A 15,351-nucleotide genomic window follows, 5' to 3' on the forward strand; every position below is an offset into this window, starting at 1 on the left:
TAATGGCCTGATAAAAACAGCAATTAAAAGCAACTTTTGTGAAGTAAAGTCAGAATACAATAAAGTTGCTCTAATCGGCTGCAGTATAAAATCTCCAATACATCTTTGTCTAATAAGTATCATTTGAAAGAACATAAACCCAGAAAAAAATCACCACTGAACTGAGAACTCCGCCTGGCCTTCAGGACTCCACCTGTGCCTTGATTCATAATTTATGCTGTGGCTTTTCGCTGTGCAAGGGGTCTTCACACCTCATGACATGCATTATAGATGGAGGAGTTTAGGTTAAAACATGCTTTTACTGTGAGGCATGGGGTATCACCCACTCTCCACAGCAAATTCGTGTGTGCAATTTAAACAAGACCTCACTCTGCTCCCAATAAATGCACACCAGATGTATCTTTTACAAATGTTAGGTTTTGCTGCATCTTGACACATGCCAGTAGTTTGAAGCCTGTGCATGCTTCAGTGGGGCATGAAAGCCCCATCCATTCATTCAACTGTGACATTTTGCAATAGGCAAAATTCTGGTGTTGTCAGCTATTCGCTGTTCAACTTTATTGAGTTACAATGCGTAATCTGATGCTCTTTTTTTTGAGTTATTTTCAGAGGTGTCAGTTTTCTTTAGCTGAGGGGTGATTGAATAGCACAGGAAAAGGAACTTGGCCAAAGTCCTCTGATCCGTGATTCCTGATGTTATGTGACATTACACATGTTAAGGTTTGTCCTTCAGTGAGACTTGGGGCTTATGTTAAATAAAACACAGCAGAGAAATTTTGGCCTGGGAAAAAGACTTTTCTGCCTCTTATCTGGACACAAGCTTTCTGCTGCAGGACTGCATGTATTATGACCATTTAAAAAAAGTTTTATTTACTGTGTTCTTTATTTAGTACTGTAATTTAGATGATGTTATTAATTAGCACCTGTTTGAACAATAGTCACTAGCCAGACTAACAGATGTAGACAATGACAATAAATTGTGGCTTAGCTTCTCATTGACCTGAAAGCTGATGGGCCAGATGCTTTCTCACTTCCTCCAGGGCCAGGAGATGTGAGTTTTGGAGGCCTGGGAAGGGATGTGTCTTACCTGGAAGTGTCCTGGGCTGTGGTTGTGCAGCCAGGCTGCAGAGGAGCTTGCAATGCCAGTGCAAGCACCAGGATAACTGAGCTGGTCTGAGTGGACCCTTGCAGTGGCGACTGCCTGATGCCTTTGGGGCAGTAGGACTTGTGGTGTCTGAGGTTGTTGATCTTTATTGAAAAGTAACAGAGAGACTTTAGAAGTGAGCAGAGAATCCATCGTAAAAATGGGACATACTAAGGGGAGAAAATTGTTTCTGCTCGCTGTTTTTCTGCCTGCACTTGTCCCCAATGTTGGAAAGACAGCATTAATTTCAAAAACAGAGCATCTGCTTCTCAGCTTGTATAATTAGTTCCATGAAGCTGTATGGATTTGTGCCACCTTGGTAGTTGGTCAGTGTGGGTGTGGACAGAGGTTGGTGCACGTTGCAGTGCTGAGGCTGGCAGCCTCGACCATAGCACAAGGCATGTTCATCTCATTTCCAAGCATGGGAAATGTTTCTTGATCACTTGATTCCAAGTGCAAATTTGACTTTTTAAACTGTAAATATTCCTCTGGCCTGGGGATAATTTCCTTTGTAATTGCATGATGAAATAATCCCATAGGGCAAAAAAAAAAAAAAAAAATGCAGGCTACATGTGGCTTGATATAATCTTTATTTGTTGGTCATTTTGATCCTGTACACAGCAAAATAGTGATATGAATACCGCATCTAAACTATAAAAATACTATATATAGAGAGAGAAGGAACAGTGAACTTTACATAAAATGGTGAAGGCACATAATGCAAGGTAGTGCTCGCTGTTCCACAGGCTGGATGTCACCTTTTTCCAAGGGAAAAGGGAATGGACCATGAAAGGCAGGAAAGTTTCATCCTGCCCCTGCTTCTGAGTATCTTGAGGGGTTTAGTGCAGAGCAGATTGTGTGCTCTAACATAGCACCCTGTCTTTCTTTGTGAGGCTATCAGACACGAAGAGAAAGTTTAAATGTATAAAGTTTGGGAGTACATTGAGCATTTTTTTCTTTAAGGGATAAGTTGCAAGTGATCATGAATAATTTATTTTCCTTGAAGCTTTTGAGTCAAATAGATTAAACAAATGAAATTTTGAACTCTTTTAAATATTTTATGTAGAGATATCTCTACATTATTGGAGATTATCAGTGCTTTTTGGGGAACCAGAAGCCAATTTCAGTATTTTTTTCCTTATAGCAGCACAAATACTCTCCACAACTCCTAGATGTTATTGCTCCTCCCTGAATGTCTGTGCTTTTATACACATTTCATTATACCCCTGGGCTGAGAAGCAGAAAATAGTTTGACATCTGCTATATTGGTCTTAATCCGTGGGTTAAATTTCATCAAAGATGGTAAAAGACATTCTCTATAATGTATTCTCACCTGTTTTAACTGTTGTTCCCTGGCTGAGATGTGGCCCGGAAGGGTCAGTCTTCCTAACCACGCATTTCACGGTTGCTGTAGCATGTTCATGTGGCAACAGCTTTGGGACTTTTGTGCTTCTCCGGGCTGCCATTGAGCATTTCCAGCTGCAGCATCTACCTCCCTGCTGCCTTTGGATGTTGCTTCATTAATTCAGCTTTTCAGAAGGTGTATTTGGAACTGACATTTGTTGCCTTCTGGGCCTTTTCCTGTTTGTTTCGTATAAGATCATAAATAGAGTTTTGAATATTTCACATTTTAATCCCTATTTGAAGTAAAACATGCTCCCTTTAAGTTATCTTACACAGATCTGCTTCAGTAGGCAATTCTCATTCCTAACTCACCATCATCCTCCCTCCCTTCCCTATCGGTCTCACTGCTGTGAAAGTCCAGATTCACCTTTGCTGCAATCCAGCTTTTGCCTCCACCTCCACCAAGTGCCATTCACTTTCATTTCCTTTTCTTCTCTCATTTTTCTGTGAATTTCCACCACTCTTATTTTTATCGCTTCCTCTCCACCAAGACTAACGGCAATCACAACTTACTCTAATCTTAGTTTAAAGGTTTTCCCCCTGCCTTCTGTCTCCTTGACTTACCTTCTACAAACCACACTTGTATTTCACTGTGAGATTTTTTTTCCCTTTGTTGTGCTTTTATGGGTGTCTTTTTAATTCTCTAGGATCGTATTCCTCCAGAAATCTCTTTGGTCTGTATAAAAAGTCTTCAGGCTTTCATCTTGTCTGCCTTTTCCTTACTCTGCACACGCTCCTGGGTATCTTGCTCAGCCCTATAGATTCTCTCTGTGGCAACACTTTCTGGAATATTTTACTGCCTCTGTACAGATTGTTTTTCTACTGTCTCCATAACTTCACCCAGAAAGTCAAACCACTGAGAAGAGCAGATTTACTCTCCATCCACTCCCTTATTCTTGCTCTGTGTTTCCCTGTGAACAGTGACACTTTCCTTCAAGTTAGTTCTCCATTCAGACTGCCTCCATCTTTACCTGCTTTGTCTCTTTTGTCCTTTTTCTTTGAATCACATAATAATTTAGCCTGGAAGGGACCTGCTGATGTGATCTAGTTCAAAGAAGGGCAAACTTCAAAGTCAGATCTTTATTATAACCATTTTACTGCTATTTCTGATATTACTTAATTTCTGGTTTTCGTTCTTCATCTCTGCCTGATCTCACCCTGAGATCTCTATCAATTCTATTTCTCCTTCGAGCTTATTGGTCAAAATACAAGGAAGGTAAAGCAGGTGTGTGGAAGCACCTTCTTTGTATCCACTACACTAATTCAATGCTGCTTCTGCTACTTGTGCCTTAATTGTACATTTGCCCTGGTGTTCAGAGCTTGCTGTCCCCAAGCACTGCCCCGCCTGCAGCCTTACATCTCCTCTCCACTCACTCCCTGCTTGCCCTCATGTTATCACAGCATCCTGTGCCTCTGCCCACTTGGCCACTTTCTAGGCAGAGTTGGCCTTGCCTTTGGGTCTCTCGCAGCTTTTTTAAGCCATGTGTTTAGGAGTCCACAGTAATCACTCCCAGTTCTCTTGTGGTCTCTCATCCAAAGAACACATTGTTCTTTGCTGTCCCTTTTAGATGGTATTTTCTGTCTCAATCTGTACACTCTTTGAGTTAATTTCTTCTTTCTTCCCCAGTGTTTTTGTATCTTTCTAGAAACAATCACACCTAACTATCTTTATGTTATTCTTTATTATGCCTCAGCATTGCCTCATAGGGCAAAAGCTGGGTTAAATCAAAAGTTTCAATTAAAACCTACTGCATGAAGCTACGTTTTGAAAAGATCTATCCTGAATTTCTGCTCTCTCTTATCATAATTTTAGTAACTTATTTTTCCATTCTTTCCTTAGTTGTCATTTGAACTCTCTGAATTTAGACTGCAGCTGTACAACAATTGCATTTAATATAATAAGCTTCAGTAGTAAAGCTGTAAATTGGGCTAGAATAAAATCTGTTGTGCATTTTTGCTCTGACTACATTCTATGCTTCTAACTCAGCCTGAATCCAACCATCTACTCACATTTTCTGTAGGCCCTTGTTTTGAAAAATATTGGTGAGGACTGCAAAAAATCCTAAATGTGCTTACTATCATAGTTACTGCTATTCATCTAATACAAAAATAAATGTGAGGGGCATTGATCTTCAGTAATGCCTTAAGGGGCTCATTCAAAATGAATTATGAATTGATCATTAATTAAAAAGATGAGTTAAATTCTTGGATATTGAATGTCTATTATGCAACTCCTGGAATAATCATCTGGGGTTTGATGTATCTGTCTGGGATGTTTCTGAACTGCAGGAACACGTGAGCTGCAGTGCAGGAAGAAGGAAATGCCGTCATGGACTTTTCGGTCTGTCGCCTCTTTATTGTGGATTCAGTTTGTGTGGGAACAATGTTTGTACATTAATTTCTTGCCTACACCTGAAAATAACCTGCATGAGTTATGGCTAAAATTTGCCTCAACACTCCCAAAACCCCTTTAACTTGGGTGTGTTTTTGGCACATATATTTGGTACAATTGTTAAGGCTGGAAAACTCTTCTAAGACCATTGAGTCCAACCGTTAACCTACATTTTCAAATGTCTTTTTCATTACAAGATTCCTTTGCATCAAATGTCTATTTCATTCCATTATTTGTCAGTGTAATTTATATTACATCTATGTAAATGTCTATCCCATTACAACCTTACGGGCTTCTCCATTATATTTTATGCATTTGTTTCTTTTTCGACAAAGCAGCCCTTGTGCTGCTGAGGTTTATGAGGTAGTTAAATGGATTATCTCTTTTAAAAGAGGAAAATTGCGACATAAAAATTTATTTTTCCATGATCATGTGAGAAGTCTGAGTGTCAGGAGAAGCACCAGCTTTGCTGTAATTAATTTCAAGCCAGTGTTGTAATTATTTTCAAGCCAACCTGTAGGCCACTCCTATTTTCCATGAACTTTGGGAGATGTTTCTGACCATGCTTTTTGGCAGCCAATGCATGTTTACAGTGTGAGAAGCAATAATTTTCAAAAAGGGACCACCAGGTAATATTGTAATGGGAAAAAGGCAGTAGTGTGGATGCACACGATTTGTTTAGGATGTTTAGATTCCATGTCTCCTAAAAGGTTGGGTTGTGCCCACTGGATATCTTAGGATACAGTCATTTATACTCACAGAAATATGTGCTTTTGTGGAAACTAAAATTCATTTCACCTTCGTTTTGGTAGAAGGTGGAGGGACGGCAGACAAAGTGAAAGAACTGGAGGAAAGAAAAACAATTAAATTTGAAGCTTTTATTTTGGAGAGTTTTCGCACAGCTTCCTTTTAATCCCTGATTAACAGATGGAAGTAGATACGCTGAGGCACGGCTCTAGTACTAAACCCTTTGATAACAGAATTACAATGTCTTTATTGTACAGGCTTGGTTGATTTGTCTGCATCATCTTCTGCAGTGAAGTGATTCTGGGCAGTCAGAGGAGAGCACGAATGAGGAGCTGTTACGTGTGCTGTGTCCAAGACAGGCACTTACATGTATCCCAGGAGCCATTACTCTCTGTAATGCCTACTGCTGATTATCAAGGCTGGAGTTTCTAGTGCAAATAAAAGTTGTCCTTGGGCGGGTTGGTCCAAAGCAATGGTAAATGTCATTGGTTCACTTAAATGCTAAAAGAATTTTCGTGTTATTGAACTCAAAAGGAAAACACTGAAAGCCCGAAGTCATTGCAATATTTATAACGAGCATTCCTGATATCAGAATGAAAATTAACGTATCTAACATATGTACACCGTCCCCTTTCAGCCTCAGGGACGGAGGAGTGCTTTTGCTGTCTTCTAAATCAGTCTTTCCATTGGTGGTGGCTGCACCATGTTCCACATCTCCACCCGGGATCCCTCCTTTTCCTGCCGGCTGGGGCTGTAGGTCCCTTGAGTCGCCCGTTTATTGGCAGCGATGACTGAAACCACAACTGCCAAGAAGAGGATCAATAACAAGGCCAGCGTTACTGAGCCAATGGAGGTGAATATGTTCGAGATCAAGCCAGTTGTCAACTGGAAGGATTGAAATAATTGCAATATAATTTCCGTCAAGAGAATACTGAGACACACTTGAGCTACCGTGGAAGGAAAACAAAAAACACTCTACGAACAGGGCTTTGCACAGACAAGCTGCTGATGAAGAAGTAGAGAAGTACAATTAGGCCCTCCAGATTTCGTTCTTTGGACTCCAGAAAATTACACACATGGTGCTGGATGCTTAGTGTTCAAGGCAGAGCTGGATGAATTTCATGCAGTGACCCATTTCTTTTGACAGCTTCCTTACCTTGAAAATAACTTGTAAGTTAATATGTCTGCAGCCTGCAGTAGTAATTCAGCAATTATTTGTTTATTCACTTCAATAATAATTCATTATTCCTGGTCTGGTTGTGAACATGTTATTGCTGGTCTTTGCAACTGCAAGTTAAACATGGGCTAATTTGACTGGATATATATTCAGCCACATTTCTGTTTCTCTTGCTGGAGGAGTCAATTTTATGTGGAAAAAAACCCCATATATATATATATATACACACACACACACTTATATGTATAGATTATATATTTTCGTAAAATGTACTATTTCTACAGGCATTCCTGCCAGTGAACTTTTCTACCAGCTTGTTTGGCATGATATAAGTGTATAAAGGCTGCACAAGAGCACAACTGAAATCTATTGCATGAGAAATTAATCAGTGTATTAACACAAGTATGTTTTAAAATATTCATCCAGCTCTTCTTCCACATGCAGGCTTCATAGCTTCCTCTACAGAAAACCGAGCAGCACAATACAGGATGAATATAAGGATGCTCTGATTTTTTTTTTTTTTTTTTTTTTGAAAATCTTTAGGCCAGGGAAATTTTATAGTTGGTAGATGAGTGTTTTATACACTTCTATGTATATGCTTTCGTGAGTAAAAATTGCTTATGGTGAGGTGAGGCAAAAAAGTGATGTGGTTAGTGTGGAAAAATGGTCACTATGGACAGAGTGACCCTAGCAGGAATTGAACTTCTGGGCAGATTCTGCCATCTGTCATCTTTTGATTTGTATTATGAGTGACAGCTGAGCTGCCCGAGATGAATGTGTGCTTCAGGCTGAACTTTCCAAATCCCAAAATATTTAAAAACGGAAAACAGCAGGTCAAAGCCCATTTCCCAGTTAGATGGTCCACATTAGAGGGTATTTTAGTGACCTGTTTACTCGCCATTTCTAAGGAAGGGCAGTTACAGTACAGGGAACGATGATGATCCTGCATTCAGCGATGGATGCACTGGAAAGTGGCTGCTGCTGGTGTGTGTACATCACTTGGACTCGTGCCTTTGCAGGAGATCAGCAGTGCCAGAGGGAAAATGTTAAACCAATCCTTCCTCTTTTTAACTCTCTCCAACCTCACATTGATGTAAAAGGACCGACTATAACAGTAAAAGCAAGTTTGGCTCAGGGATTCTCTCTAGGGGATAATATGATCGACTAGGATGTTTTCCTCTGTCCTTGATGGCTAAATATATGGTCCCTATTATTTTAAAAACATTTTTCCCAATGGAAATAATCTAGTACAGGTGGCAGACCACATGAATCCAACTGTAAAACAAGGTGGCATGAGACACGTTGGCCTATTAAATAGTATTGGATTGGGAAGGTCATTTTGTCTTTGGATGGTGTTACAGATATATTTGAGATCTTGGTTTTGCTCTGCACTCTGTTAAACTATGACCCTTGTTCCTCTTCTCTCAGAGATGCTGCAAATTTTTAATGCAATTTTTTGTTCTCAGAAGGTGTCTTATATTTTCATCATCTGGTCTGGGAAACTGAGGACTGAGACAGTCGAAGTTAACTCTATCCTAGGATTGAACAGAACGTTTGTGAAAGAAATTCAGTACCATAGGCAACTGGATGGCATTGCCTTGTCTCTGGTATGTGAAATTTCTGAACTTATTCTCCTGTTTTCCAGTCCATGCTCTTTCCTTTCCTCTCCTGTTGTAAGCATGTCTGTATCTATGGAGACATTTGCATTTATGGTAGCCTTCAAATTGATTTGATTTCTAAAAGAAAAATTTTATGCAAAGAGTTGGGGAGGAAAAAGAGCCTGTAACTTGTTAAAATGCAGTCACATATCTAAACCTCATTCTCAGTTTAAAATCTTCAAAACAGGGCCCTTTTTTTCATTTTGCTGTAGTTATTTATAACAGAAACCTTACCCATCCCGAGTGACACTGTAGAAGTTACTCCACTGATGGATATCTGGACAGCTGGGGGTTTTATCACGAGCAAGGACATAAACTAACTTTATTTCTGTGTTTACATTGCTCGTAATTTTTAAATAAGAAAAAAAGCGCCCTTACTTCATCTTTTTAGGTAGATTCTATTGATCAAAACCCTTCCACCATTCCAGTGCTGTCCCCTGGTTTATCAGCCCACAGCTCACTGCCGTAGTTTACAATATAGGTGGCCCCCTTAGCAGTTGCACTGAACTGCTAACCAGAGTTGCCAGAAGGCTTTGCAGTCTGGTCCCATCAAAATCAACTGCTTCTTCAGTAATTAATGGCTGAACAGTGAAATTAACTTGGAAAATCAGCTGGCTGATCTAGAAAAGAATATCTGAGAAGTTCTGTCCCCCATCATCTCGGGGTCTGTTCATTGCATATTTGGTAATGATGGTAGACTAGACTGTAACAGGTGATCCCAAAAACGAAAGGATTGAGCAGCATTTTTAGGAACATAGAGCTGTTGAGACAGTGGAAAAAGGGGTTTCTGTCACTGACCCTACCATGTACTTGGCATAATGGTAGGGAGTGGGCTTTAATAATGCAGTTTGAATTTAAAGGTCCCAAATCATTCTTTCAGGCTTTTCTGGTAAGTCCTCGCCTGTTGCTTCCCCCCTGGATGGATCACACAGGCTGCTACTCCTTCCCAACATTAACTGGTTAAGATCAGGTTATTGAACTGACTGGTTGGTACATGGCAAGATACAATTTTTTTGGTGTCTTTTTCACAGAGCTGAGGCAGAGACCCACACAAGAGATGTTCTGTGGCCTAGAGATACAAAAGCAGAAGGAGAAAGCCCAGGAAAGATAAAAACAGAGCAAGACAAACTATTTTGTGTCAGCACCGAAAAAACCAAAAAAAGACCAAAAAAAACCCCACAAGACTGCTGGAAGTTTGTGAAGAGAAACAACAACAAGTTACTGGGTTTTTTTGCTGAAAACCTTTGTTGTCAAGGAAGCTTATGAGACCTCCTAACACTGTGACAGCCTCTCAGAAAGAATTCTTGCTAATAAATACCACATGGTGATCACAGCTATTTCTGAATGTAACTGCAGCACTGCTTATGAATAATTAAATATATGTAGGGTAAACGAAGGAGGGTTAATTAAATGCCTGGGCAATACCTTAGAGATTGTCATTACACTTTGAGCAGGAGGCTGGACTGTGAGAACTCCTGAGGGCTCTTCCAGCCTGAATTATCTCATGAGCCTGTTTGAAAGGTAGTCGGTGACAGAACAATTGTGAAGTTCCCCTGCCCCTAATATAGAGGAACTGTCAGTAAAAGCTGTATCCTTAGTGGTAATGGATGCTGATGGCAAGATGATGTCATGTCCCATGGTAATACCAACAAAATTAGGTCTGCTGACACTAAAAGACCTATCTGCTTCTCACTAAGTTATTTTATGTAGCATGTTCTATTTATATGTCTTTGGATGTCAGCTGGAACAAGACAAATATATTTTGGCAAAATTTAAAAAAAAAAAAGGAGAAAAAATATTACTGAATTTAGTTTTCGTGTAGTGAATAGCTTCATCTGCAGAGACAGGAAAAAATGCAGGAAAAAAGGGTTTGTCTTTTTTGGAAGTCAAGTCTTTTGGCTTTTCACTGGCAGTTTCATTTCAAAGTTAATTTTTTTATGGTTATTCTAATTATTAAAATTATTTAAAATATTTGGATTAGAGAAAATAAATAAATCATTGGATAGAGTGAAACTCCATGGTAGGACTAGGTTTTGCTTTTCATTTGGTTATTGAAATAGATTTATTGTTCCACCTTGGTTCCTTGATTTGCTTTGTAGATGAACAGTTTGGATAAGGAAGACCCGGTTCACAAGTCAGAGCTCAGAGGCATTTATCAATCCAGTGTATGTATGCTTATCTTTAAGCAAGCTGTCTTCCCAAATGGTTTTTTTATAAGAGGGAACATTAGGGATTTGCTGTATGTGAATGTTTCCATGTGTGCCAAGTGTCAAAGGCAAGTGGAATTGCAGAGAGACGGAGTCAGCCAAATACACGGGGCCTCTTGCTCCTGTGAGTTTTACCTCAGCGTGACTCAGCTGATCTAATCCTGCTCTGAGTCATTACAGGGATGAGAAGCAAGGCTGGAGACACCAAGGCTGAGCCAGATCAGGGAGAGAGAAGAGCGAGCTGTGATGCTGGTGGAGAAATCCCTGTGCAGGTATGAGAGGAGCAGGGTGTTCTTCCTTGGGATGCTGCTGCCTGAGCATGAGCTGTGCATGGGAAAGTGTGGTTTGGATGTGTCTTTGGGATGTGAAAGGCACGACGTGCTCTGAAAGCAGCAGCACTCCTCTGTTGCCGGGCATTAGGAATTAGCCAGCTTTCATTTCAGCGCTCCCACAGAACTGTGCCTCGTTCTGGATTCCAGACAGAGACATCAACGCAAGATTTAAAATACACGGATTGACAAACCCCGGAGAATTCCCTTCTCTGACACACGTGGGGATTTCTGGGAGTTCTACAGCTGCTCGTGAGCACCGGAGCTTTCGCTGGCAAAGTCTCAGGATCCTGAGTCCTGACACCACTCCCAGGGTTATCACTTCATTCCCGGTAAGAACATCTGATCCATGCCGTCCAGATTTACTGCCCCCAAATCAAAACCATTTGCTATAGTAATGAGGGCTGATTGGCTTGAGTGGTCCTAATCCATGTCAGAATTTCTTTGAAAGGTTGGGGGGCATATAGGGGTAACAATGAGCAGCCAAAGAAAAGCCATTTACTCGATTAAAGAGGCCATAGATGTGCTGAGTTTATTTCTTAGAGGATTTACTGCCATTCCTATCAGAATTTTTTTTTGTTAAAGGCTGAATTCCTATAAGAATCTGGATAGTTCAAGAAGAAATCTAGTCAGTCATATACAAATCTGTTATTACGAGATGCATCGATAACCCCAGCCTGTGAGACTACAGTTTTCAAGAGCAGTAAAGTGGCCATAAATCTATAGACTGGCTTTGTTCTAATGAAAATTGAGTGGCACATGAACTCCCTTTTTCTGTGATTTTCTTTTTTCATCTTCACAAGTCATCACCAGTTCCTCTCCCTCGCATCATTTATAAGAGGTAGCTGCTCTGCTTGTCCTAAACACCAGCCACTAGGTCCCAAGAGCTGTGTTGACCTCTGTGTTGGGCTGTAGAGTTGAACTTTTAATCCATTTTGGACTAATTTAAGGAGAACAGATTCATGTTCAGCTGAGCTAAACACTACACAGGCCGCTGGAAATGATAAACTATTTTTAAGATTTTATACAGATCACCTATTTCCTTTAACTGCTTTCTACTTTGGTACCTGTGGCAACAAAGGAAGCAGCACTTAGTGCACCTTTTCCTACTGTTCATCACCAGGGAGACCACCACTCCTTTTCCTTCTACACACCTCACAAGTTCATCATGTGGGCTTCAGAAGTGGCAGTTGCATTGCATAGACATTCTTCTTGTCCCCATGTGTGAAGAAAGTAATTTCCAAAAGGCGCAATATTTGCTCTGTTGTAAACCTGATGCTTAACAAGTTTCAGGATTATCTGGTAAGAAAAGTGAATTCTGAAAGATTGATAAGCAGAAAGCAAGAGGGAAAAACAGACCTAGGAAAACTTCAGATCCAGTTCAGGGTGGCCTATAGTTGCCACATATTGGCTGTGGTGATTTCTGTATGCAAAGTAACACCCCAAGGTAAGCATGACTGCTTTTTTCCTCCACATCTTAGGAACTTCTCCCCGACACCATGTTCCCTGAGAGGAGGCTGTCCTGTTGTCCCTCACCTACCCCTGTAGTCCTCTGAAAAATATCCCTATATGACGTAGAGTTGTAGATCACCTTGAAATTCATCATTGCCATTGCTGTTTCTGCCTCTGAGTTGTTTTCCTGATATCTGCAGGAAAATACAGTCCCATTAATGGAGGGCCTGAATGAGACCCCAAGCCCTGTATGTACCCCTATGGATATTGCTGAATTAAAAATTTAGGTGTGTGCAGAATTTCCACAGTATAATACATATAGGTAGTTTGCCTTAAAGAAGAAAGATTGTAAGTAATTTATTTTTTTGTTGTTTTTCTATTTTCTGTTTGATTATTGTCTGAATGTTTTCTTAAAATATCTCTGAAGAAATTACATTCACAACCACCTCTATGTAGTATATGGGTTTTTTTATAAAATGTAGTTTGAATAGTTTGTCTCAGTTGACACATGACAGTTTTAATTGATTTCTTCCTGGAAAATGTCAACTTTTAGTTTTCTGACAGTTCTTGAAATCAAAGCAAAAGTGGAGAGAGAATTCATGTTAGCTGCTATAATGATAAATTGATCATCTGGCTTGACCAGCTATACATCAGAAAAATGCAGTCCTTTGCTATCGAGGAAGAATTACATCTCTGGTGTTCTGTGAGAAAATGAAGAAGATGGAGATGATTGAAGTGTAGGATTTAGTTGGGCTTGCAAGGAAAGTACCTCATTAAGAAATTCTGACAGCCTCCCTCCTGGCACATGAAGCCACACTGTTGTGACACTACAGAAGTTAACGAGGAAGTTTGTTCTAATTATAGTGGAGCAAGAGATTGGAGATGGAACTCTCTGAAGTGTTGCAACTAAATTGTAAAGCAGACTTCGGTTAAACATGGGTTTTGTTCACGTTAATCTTGATCTTCCAGTCAGATTGGCATACCCAGACCTCCTGCTCCCCACGTTAGATTCTAGGACCATTCCTAGATCACTTTAGACAGTGTTGTGTTTAAATCAAAGTAATTTACCCCTTCCTCAGTGCTAGTACATGCAGTAATGTTTGGCTTAGGTGGCCTTCTATTGACAATATTAGCCTTTTGGCCAAGCAGCTTTTCCAACTCGGGAGCTCACTTTTAGGAATTAAGCTTTAAGGAACAGGCTACATGCAGTAACTGTAATTTCTTTAACTACTTGTGGTATTGATGTCTGACTTGTATTAACTGTTTAATGAAAGTGATCCATCTATGAAAACAGTGGTGTTTAATATGTCTGAAAGGTCTGTCTTAGGCAGAAGGAATAATATTTCTGGTTCTGGCCACTGTACTGTACGTGAGCCATGGACCCAAATGAGACAGAAGTACATAAGTAGGCCCTTAAAATCTCCATCAGATATTTTGCTGGACAAAGTATTAAATGCCTTTTCTCTTAGACAGCAGTGTTGGTTACACAGAGAGAAGCGATTTGGGTGGCAGTTTGGGAGGCCAGCTCTCATTAACCTGTGGGCTTTGAGGAGGCTCCTCGATAGCACTGCTGCAGCAACTGCCAGTGCTATTTTTGTAAGGGTTCTCCAGCTCTTTTTAAGATCCTCTTGGTATTGCAGCACAGATTAAATGTGCAGCTCCAATGTGTTGTTATGAGATGCCTTTTAAAATTCTATCGACAGCCTCTGGTGTAGGAACTTCACCATCTGCTGCAATCTGAAAGGATAAGAGGGAAAATCTATAGCTGGTGCAAATCCAGGCAAACCGTGCTGAGGAGGAGTTTGTCCCATAGCTGCTATATCACTGACTAGACAAATGTTTTAGTAAAGGTGTCAGTCTCTGGGGTGCAACATCCCTTTCCAGTTTGGGAAATGCTTTGGGGCATCATATAGAATTATTTTTGTACATGGCTGACGGCACAGTGCATCAGGTGGTGTTTCTCCGCAGGGAATAACTACAGCTTTTAGGAAGCAGACTCTATATGAGTAAATCTTGGTGGTGGATCAAATCCTTCTCAGGCAAGCATCTTGCAGGAAGGAATGATATTTAAACTCAAGACTATTGCAGAAAACAGCGACTTTCTGTCACTGCCCTGAGTGTAGCTGGGTTGAGTTTACTGCATTCCTGTACTCGCCACAGCAGAAATGGCTCCTGAGGAGGGATTTGGAAGAACACACAGTAGTGACCTTTTGAGGAAGTCCAATCCTCTTTCATGGAAGGGTGAAGTGGGTGTAATGGGGTCAGTAGATTAAATCCCAAAGCAGAAGACGACTATAAAAATATGCTACAGCCCTGAAGATGAGGACAGGACAGTTCCCAAGGAAAAGAGGTGAATAGCAGTTTAGTAGTCAGGGTGAAATAGTTAAAATAATGAGACAGAAGAATGGATTGATTCTATAGGTGTTGCTCAGACCAGGATGTGGAGGATGATGACTTGATACTCAAGATGGAGCTGATGAGAATGACAGCATTTGGATAAGAGAACGGGGCAGGAAATGATAATGTAGGGTATCAACAGCCACGTCAAGTGGGCAGCTAAACCATTCCTACTGCAAACTTCTGCTTCCCCTGAATTTTGCATGTATATTTTATCTATCACTCTACAATCCATTTTTTTCTGTGTAAGGGGGGAAAACAAAAGACGTATTGCTGAGGTATTTGCAGTCTGGAAGCCCAAAGTCCATCAGAACGGGCTGTTGTTTCCCCTCACTAATGTTTCCATGTGCATTTTCTCCACCAGGCATGATTCTCCTGTGTTCTGAATTATTAATCTCAGTTAACTTTGAGTTGCACAACCTGAATTGTGCACAACCTGGAGCT

The 15,351-nt window shown here is 40.4% G+C and overlaps 1 protein-coding gene across 2 annotated transcripts in view; it reads right to left on the minus strand.

Moving 5' to 3' along the window:
• Nucleotides 1-1,715: 1,715 nt before the first annotated feature.
• The window catches only part of CRB1 (crumbs cell polarity complex component 1), a 99,796-nt gene continuing 86,160 nt past the window's right edge, over nucleotides 1,716-15,351 (minus strand). Inside the window, exon 12 of one of the 2 annotated variants that reach the window (XM_050306975.1) lies at nucleotides 1,716-6,490. In XM_050306975.1, coding sequence (XP_050162932.1) covers nucleotides 6,362-6,490 — 129 coding nt within the window. In that variant the 3' untranslated portion in view covers nucleotides 1,716-6,361. Of the gene's footprint in view, nucleotides 6,573-15,351 lie in introns of both variants that reach the window. The other variant, XM_050306974.1, reaches the window with a different exon arrangement.

The sequence above is a fragment of the Myiozetetes cayanensis genome, unplaced genomic scaffold (assembly GCF_022539395.1).
Source record: "Myiozetetes cayanensis isolate MyiCay16 unplaced genomic scaffold, myiCay2020 scf12, whole genome shotgun sequence".
Taxonomy (NCBI): domain Eukaryota; kingdom Metazoa; phylum Chordata; class Aves; order Passeriformes; family Tyrannidae; genus Myiozetetes; species Myiozetetes cayanensis.